This window comes from Mytilus edulis, chromosome 6, assembly GCF_963676685.1.
Source record: "Mytilus edulis chromosome 6, xbMytEdul2.2, whole genome shotgun sequence".
In the NCBI taxonomy this organism is placed as follows: domain Eukaryota; kingdom Metazoa; phylum Mollusca; class Bivalvia; order Mytilida; family Mytilidae; genus Mytilus; species Mytilus edulis.
Genome location: NC_092349.1, coordinates 85,834,228 through 85,851,777, shown reverse-complemented (window position 1 = coordinate 85,851,777; position 17,550 = coordinate 85,834,228). Strand labels below are relative to the sequence as shown.

Below are 17,550 nucleotides of genomic sequence, written 5' to 3'. Positions count from 1 at the left end.
CCACATCAACAAACAACAACTACTGAATCAGGAATATAACATATGATCTTAATCCTAGGATTATATACACGATTATCAGATCAATATTCCCTTTTTATACTCACTGCGTTATATTATTCACCAGGGTTTGAGAGTTTAAACATGTCTGTATAAGAATACTTCATCACTAATAGATAGAGAGCTTTGAGGTTAACAAGATTCAGTATTATCTAGTATAGTCGAGCATTTGTTTTGTTATTCTGTAAAATCCTGTAAAGTTTGAACTTTTTTTTCTATACAGATCTATTGTATAGAAAGATTTGATATATTTGTATGATTGGCAATAAGATAATTAAATGATCAAAGCAAAAGGATGTGAACAATATCAGGTCACTGAGGGGTCTTCTTCAATTAACTATAACACGTGCTAGAGGCTGTCTTAAACTTGCAGTAAGGTGAGAATTTTTGTTCTGCGTTGAAGGTTTTACTTTGACTTTGAGATATGAGCAATTAAAGTGTTGTTCTTTTACTTTTTTTGTGTGAATGTACTGATATTTATGTCATGGATAGATACCCAATATCCTTTGTTTTCTCTGTTCCCTGTTGTAAGATATAAAAGCAGTCGCAATAACCGAAAAGTAACAAATATTGTATAAATATAAGTTTATTGTAGAACCAGCTACATATATAACATAAATACAATAACATTAGTACAAAAGGAAAATACAAAATCACAATAACAATATAAGGCAATCTAAACATGTGATATGATCCAGCATATACACTTATCTTTATACATACTCTGTAACACTTATAAAATTATGAATACTATGCATTGTAAAAACTTTAAAGACCTTCTCTCAACTAATGCAAATAAAAAAATATAGACTTTCAAATTCCTATCGTTGCAAACAAATATAAAACTTCATCGACCTTCTTTAAAAACAGTTGCAGATAAAAGCAGGGAATGTCAAAAACACGACAAACAAACTGTAACCACAACATTAGTCAATAAAACTTTTTTTTAGGAGGGGGTATCACTTATATTCAAAGTTCTCCAATAGAAAGTGCTCATTTTTTTTAAACATTAATCCATTAAAATGATTTCATAATTAATGTGCCAAAATTTAAAAACTCACTGTGCAATCTATTCAACTTACTGCATCTTTGGCAAAAGCTATTTCTAGGTAAAAATCATTATAAAAGGGCAATAACTTTACAAAGAGATAACTGACAATATCAACCCTATTGACATATTTGTAGATCTTGTCCTGCTGATTGTTTTTGCCTTTAAAAGATTTTTGTCTTTAGTACACACTTCAAGATATTACGCAAAAAGTAAAAAAAAATAAAAAAAATAAAGGGAAATAACTCAAACAAAAGTAGATTAAAGGTTTCAACCGTGAAAGCTTATTTGCAGTTCTTGTCTCGCTGATAATTTTTGCTGTATGAATTTTATATCTAGTATCTCATATGGGTTTCAAAATGAAATGCAAAAATGCAAAAAATAATAAAGTGCACTAAACTTCAATAAAAAGTCAACTGACAATTTCCATCACGTACGTTTGCCTTATTTGTAGAAATTGATTTCTTGACTTTCATAATGAATACAATAGAAAGGTTTCAAATCATCCCTTATTAGGTTACAACTGTGCCATGTATCTTATGACAATAATGATAAGAAACAATCAAGTCTATTCTTTTGAAGCCACAAAAACAATATATTTGAAGATAAATGTATCCTTTATGTACAATTATAAAAATAAATATGATAAAAATGATAAACAAAGCAAAAATACTTAATATAACATATACATGTACATCAGTTTTAAATGTTAAAACACTTACGGTCATTATATTACATGTAATTAGAAACAATAACAGGCGGTTTACAACATATATAGCTCGTCAAAATAGCTGAATAATATAATTGCCAAAAAAATTGAATGCACTTATTTAATCTTTTGTGATGTTAGTTTACTTTAAGGCACTACTATACCTGAATCTAAAAAATGATGCTGAATATAGTTTCTGCATCTTTAAATGGCAATAAAAAACTTTATCATACTTCATGTCAAAATGCCTGATTTTGATTGGTTAATACAAGGTAGACAATGGCAAATACTTTATTATCCTTCAGGGAGATCAAGTATGGGCTTTGTTTATTGTGGATGATGGTTACGTACATAGTTAATTACTTTGAATTTAAAATTTAATACACAGTAATAACAGAACATTCAGTATAAAAAGTTAAATAACACATACTTGAGAGCATGATAGAACAGATTGTTACCCCAAGAAAAGACATTGTCAACCTTTGGTTCACCTCAGATGACAATGTTTTCTCCAGGTAACAATCTGCTCTATCACCCTATCATCTATGAGCAGACAATGTATTCTCCAGGTAACAATCTGCTCTATCACCCTATCAGCTATGAGCTATTCAATGTTTTCTCTATCTGCTCACTATCACCCTATCACAATGTTTTCTCTAGGTAACAATCTGCCCTATCACCCTATCAGCTATGAGCTTGGGTTCACCTCAGATGACAATGTTTTCTCCAGGTAACAATCTGCTCTATCACCCTATCAGCTATGAGCTGGGGTTCACCTCAGATGACAATGATTACTCCAGGTAACAATCTGCTCTATCACTCTATCAGCTATGAGCTATTCATATACTGCGGATTCATTTATTTTTCGTGGGTACAAATTTTCGTTGATTGTTGAAAAATCTTGTTTTCATGGATATTTGATTTCGTGGTTTTCATAATGTCTTTACATAAGCTTATAAAAAATTCCTATTTCATTGAGTATTGAAATTGGTGGTTCACCCAGCCCAAAACCACGAAAATTAGTATCCCAAATCTTTAGGTTTAGTAAAACAACTCATTCATCATTAGGGTCAATTATATGCTTAAAGTAAATATTTCAGAGATGTCAAAAGACACAAATTAGTATAATTTTTCAATGCCCAGCTAAAAACTTGATTGATTATGAAAATTCATCTAAAACTGACATTACAACATAAAAAATCCATAATTTAGGGGTCATAACTGCTGAAATCAAAAATGAAACCAATGTATTTCAAAACCCATTTTTAATCATGTCTGAAAACAACTCTTATAAACAAAAATGTCCTACTCAAAAACTAAATGCTTGAGTTGGATGGATTTTCAAAATGCTAATTTGGGACATATTAAAAAAAGTTCATACCCAGATAGACCTTTATACTCGGATTTTGACTGATTTGAAAAATCTGTATGCAAAAAAATCTCTAAAGAGTTACAGGACCAAAAATACATACATACAAAGCCTTGGACTTTTGTATACGTAGTAGGGCGTATTAAAAATATGGCAAAGATATCTTTTTTGCCATACAAAGCTCTATATTTTCTATTCTTTTTTGCCATACAAAGCTCTTTATTTCCTAGTATTTTTTGCCATACAAGGCTCTATATTTTCTAATCTTTTATGCCATACAAAGCTCTTTATTTCCTAATATTTTTAGCCATACAAGGCTCTATATTTTCTAGTCCTTTTTGCCATAGAAGGCTCTATATTTTCTAGTCCTTTTTGCCATACAAAGCTCTATATTTTCTAGTCCTTTTTGCCATACAAAGCTCTATATTTTCTAGTCCGTTTTGCCATACAAAGCTCTATATTTTCTAGTCCTTTTGCCATACAAAGCCTTATATTTTCTAGTCCTTTTTGCCATACAAAGCTCTATATTTTCTGGTCTTTTTCTCCAGTCTATCAATAGTTGCTTGAAGAGAGAGCTGAATATCTGAGGCATTAGAACTATCTGAATCTGACCTATCAAATCGACTAGAACAACTACAACGTGTGATATATTGGCTGGTGGATGTGGAAATCTCCCTAACTCTTGGTCTGGATGAAGCTAAATCTTCATCTGTTTGAATCCCCATTTCTTGCTGGGATTGTTTACTTTCAGAATCCGTCTGCACTTCAACGTCTTTGTGAAATGTATTGTGGACCTTTTGTAAATTTGGTCCACTAAGAGATAAATTTGGTCCACTGAAGGACTGTCTGCGACTACTTGAAGCTTCTGGTGTATTGTTAAAAAAACACTGAATCTTATCTGAGTCCAGAGATATATTTTCAGGTTGAGCTTCATACTGAGTTCCACAGTGTTTTGCTAAATAAAACAAGTTTCCGTCATCCACATTTACAAGTTTTTGAAACAGATATTCATAGTCAGTAAATCTGATAATTGGTGACAGAGAACCATCATCTGCTTGAATGCACATATCTTGACACTCAAGGTTTGGAATCTCAATTTCAATTGAATTTTTCTGTAGCACATGGTTCACTTGACTAATATATGTTTTTTTCATGGTAGAACATTCAACATTCTCATCACTCTCTACAATAGATTGAGAAACTAAACTATCCCCTCTTTTCAGATATTCCTTAGGATGATTTATCTTTTCTTCCAGAGTAGCAGAAAAATCATGTAACAACGAATCTTTGTGATTAAAATCGTCCATATCAATACTATCTGTGACGTTTTCCAAACTATCGTTTTGATTATCTAATCCAACTTCAATAACGGTAACTGGGGAAGAAGGCATCGGTGAAATGGATAAACTAGATGAAGACCTCCGTCGCGACATTTTATCATCACTCTCCCAACCAAGAAAATTTGGCGTCAAATGAGACAAAAGTCTAGGTGCTGTGTGTTTGGAATCTGTATCACTTAAAACAACCGTGATCATAGCTGGCTCTACGTGTAACTCATTACGATGGTTTCCCAGAATTTCATCTATTTCAATACTTTCATTTGACATTGTATTATTTTCTACACATATGCTAGGCACATTAGGATTATTAATGTCGTCTCCCTCTATTTTGAATTCTTCAACTTTTTCTACACTTTTGTTTCCATTTTCTTTATCAATCAAATAGGTGTTTATGTCACAGTCTGTAAAATTTGAATCGCCAATTGACCCTCGGGTACTTGATGATACTGACCCTCGGGCACTTGATGACACACTCTGATCTGAAGTTGAATTTTCTGACGGACTTTTAGTCGATCCATTTGATTGGCTATCCATGTGTAATTTGGCCTTAATCAGTTTATTCTTAATGGCTGAAATTTCATCTTCTTCATTCAAAGGCTCCAGATAGATAGGAAGTGACTTCTGTCTCGCCCTCGCAAACTGTTTACGTTTAAAGTCCATTGCTTTTTCTTTGTTTTCTGCCTCTCTCCTCCGTAAATCATTTCCATTTTTCTCTTTATTTACAGAAGAAATTACACTGTCTGATTGTAGTAAATCTCTAAGCTTTTGAATACTAGATTGTCTTTCAGCAATAACTTTCTCTTCAATAAGCAATGCTTGTTTTGGATTTGTACTAGATGTGGTTATTTTAGAATTTGACCCTGCTCTAGACAAGGATGAAATACTGCTTCTAGATGTCAAATCCATTTCTGGAGATGAATCAGAGCTTGTTATCTCTGAGGTTTGTCGGGTGAAATTATTCCGTTGATGCAGATGAACTGGTTGATAGTACAGTTCTGCTTGAGCTTTTAGATACATTTCTTGCTGTTTTTGAATGATTTTTTGTTTCCAGTCTTGTGCAAATCTTGCAGGAAGAAAATTTTCTACATCATCCCCAAAGCCAAGATTCATAAGAACCTGATCAGGTGGTTGTTGTCCTGACGACATAGGAGGAAAATAGGGGGGATTTGGCTGGACAGGAAATGGAAAATTTGGCCGCTGCCCAGGATACCCATGAGGCATTGGAGTTGGATATATCATTGGCTCATTGTTAGCATTAAATGATGTCCAATGAGATGATACTTGTTTGCCACCATGATTTCTGTCTGTGGAATCTGTTCTGCCATCCATTTTGCCACTTGAGGATGGGCTTTCTGGATCAAAGTGACTTGATGTCAGAGAGCTGGATAAGAAGGAATCATTACTTGTGGACTGAAGATACTGAGCTCTTTTGACAGACTTGTCAAAAGATTCTCTCGATTCTCTCGAATCTTTTGAACTACTTGATTTTTCTGATGGAGATCTACTCCCAGTACTTTCTGGTTTTTTATTAAAGGTATATTTTGCAAATGGTATTTCTTCCTCTTCATCATCCGGAAGAATCAGGTCGCCTCTAGAATCTGTCCTACTTTGCTTACCACCAACGCATCCAATTCTCTGTTTCGGTAATAAATTCAAACTTTCTGCATCCTCAAATAGTTTTTCTAACAATGGACTATAATATGCGTTTTCAGGGCAAAAATTGTGTGACCCTTCTGCACTGTTAATCAAACTTGTCAGAGATGATGCTCTTGAATCAGAAAAGTTTCCATCCTGGCTAGCAGACCGAGATAATCCTGACAGAGAAAATGTACTTAGACTACTACGACTTGAGTATGGTTGATTGTACCCGTCAAAACTTGATTGACGAGAAAATTTGGAATCGTATGACGCAGAGTTCACACTATCTACCTCATCAAACGTCGAACTTCTAGTCAACTGGTCGCGACTTGTGATAGAATATGAATCACTAGAACTTATTGGATAATTCTTGTAGTCAGCACTATCCCTTTTCCTCCTGCAAAAAATAGAAGAGAAAAATGTAACTAAATTATGTAAGTGATTATATTCTAATATTTATTTAAGCACTGAAACTAAATTATTCTAATGATTACAAACTAGTGTTTATTTCATTCTAATTAATCTTATTGTCTGATAGTTTTGATCGTCTGATTGTACTGTTTTGATCGTCTGATTGTACTGAATAGTCTGATTGTTTTGATCGTCTGATTGTACTGAATAGTCTGATTGTTTTGATCGTCTGATTGTACTGAATAGTCTGATTGGTTTGATTGTCATATTGTACTGAATAGTCTGATTGTTTTGATCGTCTGATTGTTTTGATTGTTGTATTGTACTGAATAGTCTGATTGTTTTGATTGTCGTATTGTACTGAATAGTCTGATTGTTTTGATTGTCGTATTGTACTGAATAGTCTGATTGTTTTGATCGTCTGATTGTTTTGATCGTCTGATTGTACTGAATAGTCTGATTGTTTTGATCGTCTGATTGTTTTGATCGTCTGATTGTTTTGATCGTCTGATTGTACTGAATATTCTGATTGTTTTGATTGTCGTATTGTACTGAATAGTCTGATTGTTTTGATCGTCTGATTGTTTTGATTGTTGTATTGTACTGAATAGTCTGATTGTTTTGATTGTCGTATTGTACTGAATAGTCTGATTGTTTTGATTGTCTGATTGTACTGAATAGTCTGATTGTTTTGATTGTCGTATTGTACTGAATAGTCTGATTGTTTTGATCGTCTGATTGTACTGAATAGTCTGATTGTTTTGATCGTCGTATTGTACTGAATAGTCTGATTGTTTTGATTGTCGTATTGTACAGAATAGTCTGATTGTTTTGATTGTCATATTGTACTGAATAGTCTGATTGTTTTGATCGTCTGATTGTACTGAATAGTCTGATTGTTTTGATCGTCTGATTGTACTGAATAGTCTGATTGTTTTGATTGTCGTATTGTACTGAATAGTCTGATTGTTTTGATTGTCGTATTGTACTGACTATATAATCTTGGACATTTGAATTTCTTAAATCCTTTTGTTTTCAAAAGCAGGTTTCATTTCAGTCTAAAATAGAATTAGATTTCAATATTTTTGCAATATCATACCCTTCTTTAAACATGCATTAAAAGGAGAGGATGAATTACAATGAGTGTATTGATTTTACCATGATCAATATTTAATATCAAACCTAACATTAAATCTAATATGTTGAATTACACAGTAGAGACCAGAAAAATAAAAATTTCTAAATGGAAACTATTACAATTACTCTACCTGCAAGCTATAATCCCTGATAAATACTAAAAATCATCTAAAGAGATTATATGTATAATTGATTTTGAAATCAGAATATTTCATTTCTAGTAGGTAAGGAATTGGTTACAAACATCAATTCTTGACATTGTTCCCATTTTAAGCTAATAAAGTTTCTGTTTTAATTAAGGTCATACAGTTTCTATTTCAATGTCATACAGTTTCTATATCAAGGTCATCCATTTGCTATTTCATGGTCATCCAGTTTTAATTTCAAGGCCATACAGTTTGTAGTTTAATATCATACAGTTACTATTTCAAGGTCATACATTAAGTTTAATGTCATAGTTATGTTTCAAGGTCATACAGTTTCTATTTCAAGGCCAAAGTTTCCTACAGTAACTATTTTAAGGTCATACAGTTAAAATTCAAGGTCATATAGGTAAGTTTCAAGGTCACACAGTTTCTATTCAAACACAACAGTAAATATAAGTCTAATAGACCACTTTCGAGTTCATCCGTCACCGGCAAAAACTCGTCAATTATGCACGCCTTTATGACGTCATTTACCAGATAGAGGGGGTCGCCTGTATCCCTGCACTATTTTTGTTCATCAAGCGTCTGAGTGATCGTCTTTGTGCAGGATAAACTAGAAATAATGGTTGCTCTGTAGGTACTTACTGACAATTCCCTAATGACAGCAGTGTTGATTGTCAATTTTGAAAATTCAATTTGCCGAATAATTCGTATAATATAGAATTATAGTTTTCCAACCACTCGCTCAACATTGGAAGGGAAGTGACGACGCCCCAAAACGCACAAATGACAGTGATAAAAGCGTGTATAATTGACGAGTTTTTTCCGGTGACGGATGAACTCGAAAGTGGTCTATTGCATCTTAAGTAGGTCAACTGTATTGGAAGTTATATCTCCTGATCATCAAGATGCTTCTGCTAAAGTATAATAAATTTCAAAGACTATTTGAAAATGAAATTGATGATTGAAAACTTTTAGCCCAATACTGTATGGTATCTAAATATTAACTGCAACAAAACTGTCCGTTTCTCAATATGAAAGATATGAAAAATAAAAAAACATGTGTTTTATATTTAAAGTTTTACATAATGATCCTGTATCGAGATGATGGATAAACTTTTTGTCCAAGTTTTGTATAATTGTATAACGAATTGACAAAGCTAGTGATGTCTATAAAAACTTAAACATGCTCGGGGCAGTCTTAAACTTGCATTAAGGTGAGACTTTTTTGACTCCATTTTGAAGGCCTCACTGTGACTTTCAGATGAAGAACAGCAATAAAAGAGCTGTTCCTTTGCTTTTTGAGTCATGGATGGATACCACATATCATTTCTGATATAAAATTGAATTGAAATGCAGACCAAATTTGTAACAAATTTATCTACCCTGTAATTGTCTCACAGGAGATTTTTTATAAAGATAAGAATGATCTAATGAGGAATTTATCCTAAAGTGTGTCAGTTTGTGTCTACAATAACATATGCACAGTGCTTTGTGTATGATTTACCTTGTAGCAAAATATTGAATGTGAAAGACATTAAAATATTTACTTTTGAAGTTAGAATCTAACTTTTATTGTAGCTTTAATTGAATACCGATTAACTCCTTAAATAACTTTTACATCAAATTTCCATTACTAAGACAAATTAATGACTTTGAATGTTGACATTAGATGGAGTCTTTAGTTTAAAAACCAATCTGTGGTTTATATTAACTCATTATTGCTGATATATTGGAATTTACCAGGAAAATGATTAATATAAGTATTTCCAGCCTATATATAACAGAATTAGAGGAGAAAGTCAATAAGAAAACAAGCAAAGAGGAAATTTACCCTAAAAAAAGAAAACTTGCATATAAAACTTTTACTGTGCATTTTTCAAAGCTTTGTATTTGCACAAATCGGTAAATGGTTTGCCAAAAGAGCTGCTTGGTATCAGATTTTAAAACTGACATACTTGCTGGTTTTAATCTTAGCAAAAAGCATACTGCACTGATATTTTTAAAACATCTGAAAACCAATATACTTAGTGACGTCAAGTAATGAATTGCATGATGCTGTTAAAAGTTTTATAAGAAAAATATCTATGATCGATTATTTGAAGAAAAAAATCTTCAAATACATATAAGATCAACAACAAAAAAAACTAAAAAAAAAATGAAATAGCAACTAATATGTTATTATTGTCAAGGGCCAATATGATATTATAAAATTCCAACAAAATCAAATTACTATTTTGATACAAAAATCGAAAATTAACAATATAACAATTATAGCCTATTTAAGGTCAATACAGGATATATCGACCCAAAGAAGTATATCGACCTCGGACTTGATCCTCAGTCAATATACTTCTTACAGGTCAATATATCCTTGTATTGACCTCATACAAAGGCTATAATTGTATAGTATTTTAGTGTGAAGCAGAGTAATATAATATACTATAAAAATGTAAAGGTTTTTTAAATTTCACATTAAATTGCCCAAAAGATGGTCATCAGGTGCAAAAAGCGTCAATGAAAGTGGCCGCATCTTGTTCACTCTCAACCTTTATATAAGTTATGTATTATCACGAAATACAGCTTTCATTTAATTATTAAGAATGAACACAAATGTGGCTACTTCCATTTAAGATGGACACCATTTAAAATTTAACTCAAATACTAAAATTATGAAGATTTCAGTAATTCAGCATGACTTAAGGATGCTAGTACGCAATATATGTGTATTGTATTATCAAAAATAGCCATGATATTTATGTAGCAGAAGCATTCTACTTTCCAATAAATAGCTAAAAGTTTAAATTTTGACAATTTTGTAAAGCTGCTATATTTAAGGGCCAAAAAAGTGGTCTTACTGAACCTACTTCTTTAAGGCAGAATACACATATCAGCATTATTTCTGCATTGATAAAACATTGCTAGAAAAAAATAATTATTATCAGTAGTAAATTTTTTATCATATTTTCTGAATATGTAAGAATTAACATAGGTTTTGCTCAATGTTGAAGTCTGTATTACGACCTATAATGGTTTACTTTTATAAATTGTTATTTGGATGGAGAGTTGTCTCATTGGCACTCACACCACATCTTCCTATATCTATATATAGGTGTTTAAAATTTCTGTGTCAATTTGTATCTTGTGGAGAGTTGTCTCATTGGCAATCATACCACCTTTTGTTTTTAATAATACAAATATATTAGGTTTTATAATAAAAGAAAAAAAAACATTTCTATGCAATTTCTGAAGATTAGTATAATTTAGGTAAGATTAATGTTAACTTACTTGAGATAATAAGGATGACTTTTATAAAATCCCTGAAGATTAGTATAATTTAGGTAAGATTAATGTTAACTTACTTGAGATAGTAAGGATGACTTTTATAAAATCCATGAAGATTAGTATAATTTAGGTAAGATTAATGTTAACTTACTTGAGATAATAAGGATGACTTTTATAAAATCCCTGGAGATTAGTAATTTAGGTAAGATTAATGTTAACTTACTTGAGATAATAAGGGTGACTTTTATAAAATCCCTGAAGATTAGTATAATTTAGGTAAGATTAATGTTAACTTACTTGAGATAATAAGGATGACTTTTATAAAATCCCTGAAGATTAGTATAATTTAGGTAAGATTAATGTTAACTTACTTGAGATAATAAGGATGACTTTTATAAAAACCCTGAAGATTAGTATAATTTAGGTAAGATTAATGTTAACTTACTTGAGATAATAAGGATGACTTTTATAAAATCCCTGAAGATTAGTATAATTTAGGTAAGATTAATGTTAACTTACTTGAGATAATAAGTATGACTTTTATAAAATCCCTGAAGATTAGTATAATTTAGGTAAGATTAATGTTAACTTACTTGAGATAATAAGTATGACTTTTATAAAATCCCTGAAGATTAGTATAATTTAGGTAAGATTAATGTTAACTTACTTGAGATAATAAAGATGACTTTTATAAAATCCCTGAAGATTAGTAATTTAGGTAAGATTAATGTTAACTTACTTGAGATAGTAAGGATGACTTTTATAAAATCCATGAAGATTAGTATACTTTTTACGGCTCATTTCATAACAGAATTTAACCAATGTAATTCAAATACAAATCAATGATTAAAATCAGGTATCTCACGGGGAAAATGACAGAAAACCATGGAAACTATCATGTGCTAATTGACCAATAATACTCAGAGTGTTCAATATGGAACTGTTAACTATTTATTTTGAGAAACATCAGGTGTCCTCGGAAATTTGCAGGTAATTTTACACCTACTATCTAATTAAGCATAGGGAAAATGTAAAAAAATTTACTCCTACCTAACACCACATACTGAAGTTTCCTGCTATACAACATAGAAGAATTAATATTCTATTAATAAACAATCTTGTAAGGAACCTACATACTCTTGATTTTTTTTCTGATTTAAATGCATCCGTTTTTGTGCGCAGAGACCTTCCTTTAGAAATAATTCTAAATCTAATGATACAGAAGACTTTGAAATTATTGCACATTAAATTAAACGTTTTTGATGCAGGAGTTTTAACCTCTGCGGGCAAAAACGGATGCACTTGTCACTTTTGTTAAAAGAAAGGATTTGAGAACATGTTTTTAATTTATCAATAAGCACATGTGTTTTAGTTCTGAAATTTATAGAAAAAATTAAACAGGTTCCGTCAATCTAAGAAGTTTCAAATGTTTCATCTTTTAAAATCTCAAAATACGGGAGATTTTAAAATAAAAATAAGGATATGCTGTATGATAGCCAAAGAGACAACTATCTATAAGAGATCACATGACTTGGATGTCACCAACTATAAGTCATCCTATCAACTTCAACAATAAGCAAAACCCATATGATATAGAAAGCTTTCAAAGACAGCATGACAAAATCTAAAACCAATGACCTGATTTATAAACAAATATGAATGACTGTGGTATAACAAATGAATTGTAGGCTCTTGTGTATAGCGATGATAAAATAATTCTTAAGAAATGCTTTATCAACGTATACTTTTGGATGTCTTAGAATGTGTTCAATACTGTCTTTCAATAAACTAAGTTTCTTCTATGCTGTAAAGCGCAGTTAAGTTCCATAGAAATATTGGGTAATTAGGCACATGTAACAAGATTTTGTTAGTGTTAATCCCTCAAGTTTTTGGTAATTAAATGTGCTGTTTTTTTATGTTACAAATTTGTAATTTTTCATACCTACAATTGACTGTCACTATTTGAGGGGAATTTCCCCCATGGAGGCTCCCTGTTTAGTATATTGAAAGATAAAATTGAGAATGGAAATGGGGAATGTGCCAAAGAGACAACAACCAGACCATAGAAAAAAACAACAGCAGAAGGTCCTTCAGCTGGCCCCTAAACAAATATATACTAGTTCATTGATAATGAACGCCATACTAATTTCCAAATTGTACACAAGAAACTAAAACAAACATGTTCACAATTAAAAACAAAGCAATCAATTTTATCATGGCTTTATGATTGTAAAACTATAAAGAAGCAAATAAAGAACAATAAATTTGAAGGCTCCTTTGAAGGACTAAGACAGCCATCTACCACCCCCATGGGCATCTTGCAAGGTAGGATATTTTTTCATAATAACAAGTATCTGGCAATGAATCATTATACAACAACTTTTCAATTTCCTGAACAAAAGACAGACAAATTCAATAGACATTACAATGAATACCATGCTGACCTGATTTTTACAGAATATTTTTTTAGCACCTGCTTAAATGAGAAAATATAATGCTGACCTATCTATTGTACCTCCATCCTCCAATATCATCGACATCATTCATACTTTACACAGTGGAAAAAACACTTCAATATATTGAAACAATGAATTGAGAAATCCTTACATCTAATATCTATATTTAATAGACTTAACAGGTGATTAAATGTCATATTTAATACTGTTATTACTTTCAATAGATTGCTTTCAGGTAAAAATTACATTTCCATGGAAACATTTTTTTTTCAATTTGTTTGCAAGAAAGCATTTAGTTTTGTCTGTGAGCAATGATATGAATCGAGGTTTGAAGATACGGCTAAAACAATGACATCAAGTTTTATGATATTTAATTTTTTCATAACAATTAACTGTCAACGTCTGCAATTTCAATTAAGTATTTAATTACAATTACAATCCATGATATTTTTTCATTTATGAAAGTATCTAAAATTCTTTAAGCTTGGCTTTATAATTTTAGAACTCTTAAATGAATCACAAAATGTTTTCAATTAATTTTCAATATTTATATTTCAGGTTCACATACTGGAAATTTGTTCACGGAATTATGGTTCTTTTTTTTTTATCAATGACAGTTCTTAATGAGAATAATGTGTCTTGTAGCTGTTCTTCCTATCAACTGTCATCTTTCTGGGTTAGCTATGTTAAAAATCCAGATCAACATGTTGATTAAAACTGAGCTTTAATTTCTTATTAAATCAATGTTAATATGGATGCAGAAATGTTACATACTAGATTGACTTCAATTTGGATTTACTGTGGTTTCTTAGGTACTTAAAATACTAGTTAAAATGAAATGATACAAGTTACTCTCAACATCATCATTTTGATCTTAATTGGTCCATATTGAGTTTATCCATACTTTTGGGCAGATTTAGTTAATTGGAGTAAAAATGTAAATGATGGATAACTTGACAACTTGAATAATTTGAAGTACGGAAAGTTTGAAATAACTTTTCTTCAAAATAAAAATTAGTCATATTTGGTTGTCCATAACAAACAAATGGATTAATAAACAAATTCTTTGACTCAATAAGTAATTAAAAATTCACCAGATTGTTAAGATAGAAATGAATAAGCATCACCAGTTTTGATACCACCTTATAATATATTATTCAGTCTGACTGGTAAGAATAAAAAAAATGTGTAAACTCTCTACACCAGGTCTATGTCACAAAAAGTACTTTAATTTGCATTTAAAATGTATAAAGTAAATAAAAAACTACCAGCAAAAAGATATTATTGCATATTCAAACCTAACAAGATAACACATGTCAGGGACTTATACCATTTAACTTATAAAAGAAAGTGCCATGCAGGTTTTTTTCTTATTTGATCTAAAAGTGATGAAATAGATTTAATGCTTATTTTGTCTATCAATTTTTAAATGAAGTTAATACTGTGGATTAGTTATTATTTGAGGGATACAAATTGTCAAAGATTTCCTGGAAAAATCTAAATGAACAACAAAGTACAAATGTATGTGAGGAAGTCATGTATATTGTGGGCAAAACCCTGAAATCCAATAACCATGAAAATACAGCATTTCATAACTACGGAAATTAGTACCCAAGAAAATGAAGGAATCCAAAGTTCCTATATTTTTAAATTTTAAAGGATTTAATAGGCTAGCTAGCTTTCCTATGTAATATTTAAGTATGCACACACAGTTCCATAAAGGTTATTGTGATTGCTTTCTCATGTAGCCAGAGATTGTTTAATGTTAAACATTTATTTAATCCTCATAATTTCAGAAATCCTCAGAAAATCAAACATAAATAGACAAAATGTGAATATTACCATGTGGTTGTCTCAATTGTAGATATATCCAATGAAAGACTTATAGCCATCTATTCTGCTGCCAGATAAAATAATCATTTATTTTTTTAATTTTTCAACCTTTTTAAATTTAATTTAATTCAAAATTTCATCTTAAGCTGATATTCCCTGAGACCTCAATTGTCATGGGAACATACCAATGATTGTTTATAAATAACAGTAACAAAATAACATTTACTTACATTAAGATAAAGCTAAATTTCCCAAATATTTCCCTTGTTCTTCAGGAAATAAAATGGTGTATCCAGCAAAGACACATATGTAACACAATATCATACTCCAAGTTATTATAAACTATTGATATATGATATGGGAAATCTTTTGTAATATAAATTCTCATTGGACTTTGTTTTTCACACACAACACTAATTGTTTAGATCAATCAGAAATCCAAATCAGTATAGCTCACATTGACATGTAATTGTCATAGTCAGGTGATGCATATGTTACTGCAAGCAATTCTTTAATTATTTTCCGAAGAGCACTTATTGATGTGGTATGAACCCTCAATAACAAGCCTGATGTTCCAGGTGCTTGCTAAGAGTCCATAGGAAGACATATGCATAACAGATAATATAGGGTAAAATGTTATATCAATGAGACAGTGACCCAGCAACACAAAAACAAATAACCAATTTATCAAGAGGCTCACAGGTCTTTAACAATAGACAGGTGCCTATACAATATTAATAGCTCCTAATCCTCCTGAGTATACAATCAATACTTAGACATTCAAAGACCTAACTGTCGCCATCACTTCAAATATCATTCTCAAACATTTTTGCTGTTATTCTAATAGCTACATAATTATTTGCCTAAGTAAACATTATTCAGTTTGTTTCTCTCTGACATGAATGTGATTGACCTATGAACTCCAACAATCTTAATTGATAAAATTTACAAATGTATAGAGAATGACTTTGTATGTTATTACAGTCTTGATTCTAATAACTTCTTTGAAAATAATCAATCTGCAATGATTTCTTATTCCTATGTGACAATGCTGATGTAAAATTTTACATTAATTTCTTTTAACTCTGTTGAGAAAAGAAGGTGTGGAATGTAGAAATAATGATAAAAGAATGCTAATTATGTCGAAACCCATATTATTCATATTTCTAAGGGAAATAACCTCTGTATAAATTATTGATAAAACCAGATTTCAAACTTGTCCAAAATATTGCTAATTTAATGTAAAGAAAATCTGTAAACTGTTGGTGTGGGTGGACTTACAATGTCAATAGGCCTATTATTTACAACCCTAAGGGACATAACTCTCCCAAAAAAATTGATTCTCCCTGGTTTTTGAACTGTTCCAAGATATTGCTGATGTGTACCTTTGGCGCAATTTCAATAAACTTTAATGAGAATGACCACAAATAAAGTGAGTTGACTATGTCATATTCTATATCATTCACTTTTTCAGTCAGCCTTAAACTCCACTATTTTTAGCTGATCAGGCCTGATTTTGCAACTCATACAAAATATTGATGATGCTAACCTTTGAAATAAATTTTATTCAATTCTAATGTGAATTGAAAATGTAAGAAATTGAATATATTTTGTTCAAAATTATTGGTAAAATGTTATATAACTAATATTTCAATTCCGTTTCACATATAATTTTCTTAATATAAGCATACAGGAAGTAAGTATATAACAGATCTACACATTACCATTTATCACTCGCAAGCTCCTCAACAAACATAGTTATTCTACTAAATTATTTTTAAGAAAAATATGATGAACAGATGGCTAGAAGAACATATAGATTGACAAGGTATTTACAGTATAGTACCAACTCTTAAATTGACAATGGAAATCAGGAAAGTGTGAAAGAGACATTAACCCAACAAAGAGCATAAAACAACAGAAGTCCACCAATGGCTCTAGACTCAGCAAGGAAATCCTGCACCCAGAACTCTTACTTCAGTGGAGGTATAATATCAAAATCTAACAGAAAACTTTAAGATTACAGGTAGTGCTTGAAAATGTGATAGACAATATATAATTTTCAATGAACCTTATGTTAATCCCCGATGTTTTTCTGAATCAATACAGACCTTACAAGTA

At 30.9% G+C, this 17,550-nt stretch overlaps 2 protein-coding genes across 26 annotated transcripts in view; both read right to left on the bottom strand.

Annotated features, from left to right (window-relative positions):
* Window positions 1-17,550, bottom strand: part of LOC139528746 (cingulin-like) — a 108,989-nt gene that overhangs the window by 37,451 nt on the left and 53,988 nt on the right. The gene's annotated exons all lie outside the window — the stretch shown is intronic.
* Window positions 3,372-7,414, bottom strand: LOC139528975 (serine-rich adhesin for platelets-like). Its single transcript, XM_071325218.1, has 2 exons — window positions 6,969-7,414; window positions 3,372-6,558 (listed from the first exon to the last, which is right to left on the bottom strand). Exons 1-2 carry the CDS (start codon window positions 7,412-7,414, stop codon window positions 3,681-3,683), a joined length of 3,324 nt encoding a protein of 1,107 aa, XP_071181319.1. The 3' UTR covers window positions 3,372-3,680.

Excerpts from the sequence above, each read along its gene's own strand:
- LOC139528975 (XM_071325218.1), bottom strand. The coding sequence starts at position 7,414 with ATGACAATCAAAACAATCAGACTATTCTGTACAATACGACAATCAAAA. Across the intron at positions 6,559-6,968 it reads CAAAACAATCAGACTATTCA|GAGGAAAAGGGATAGTGCTG; the intron begins GTACAATACGAC and ends TATTTTTTGCAG.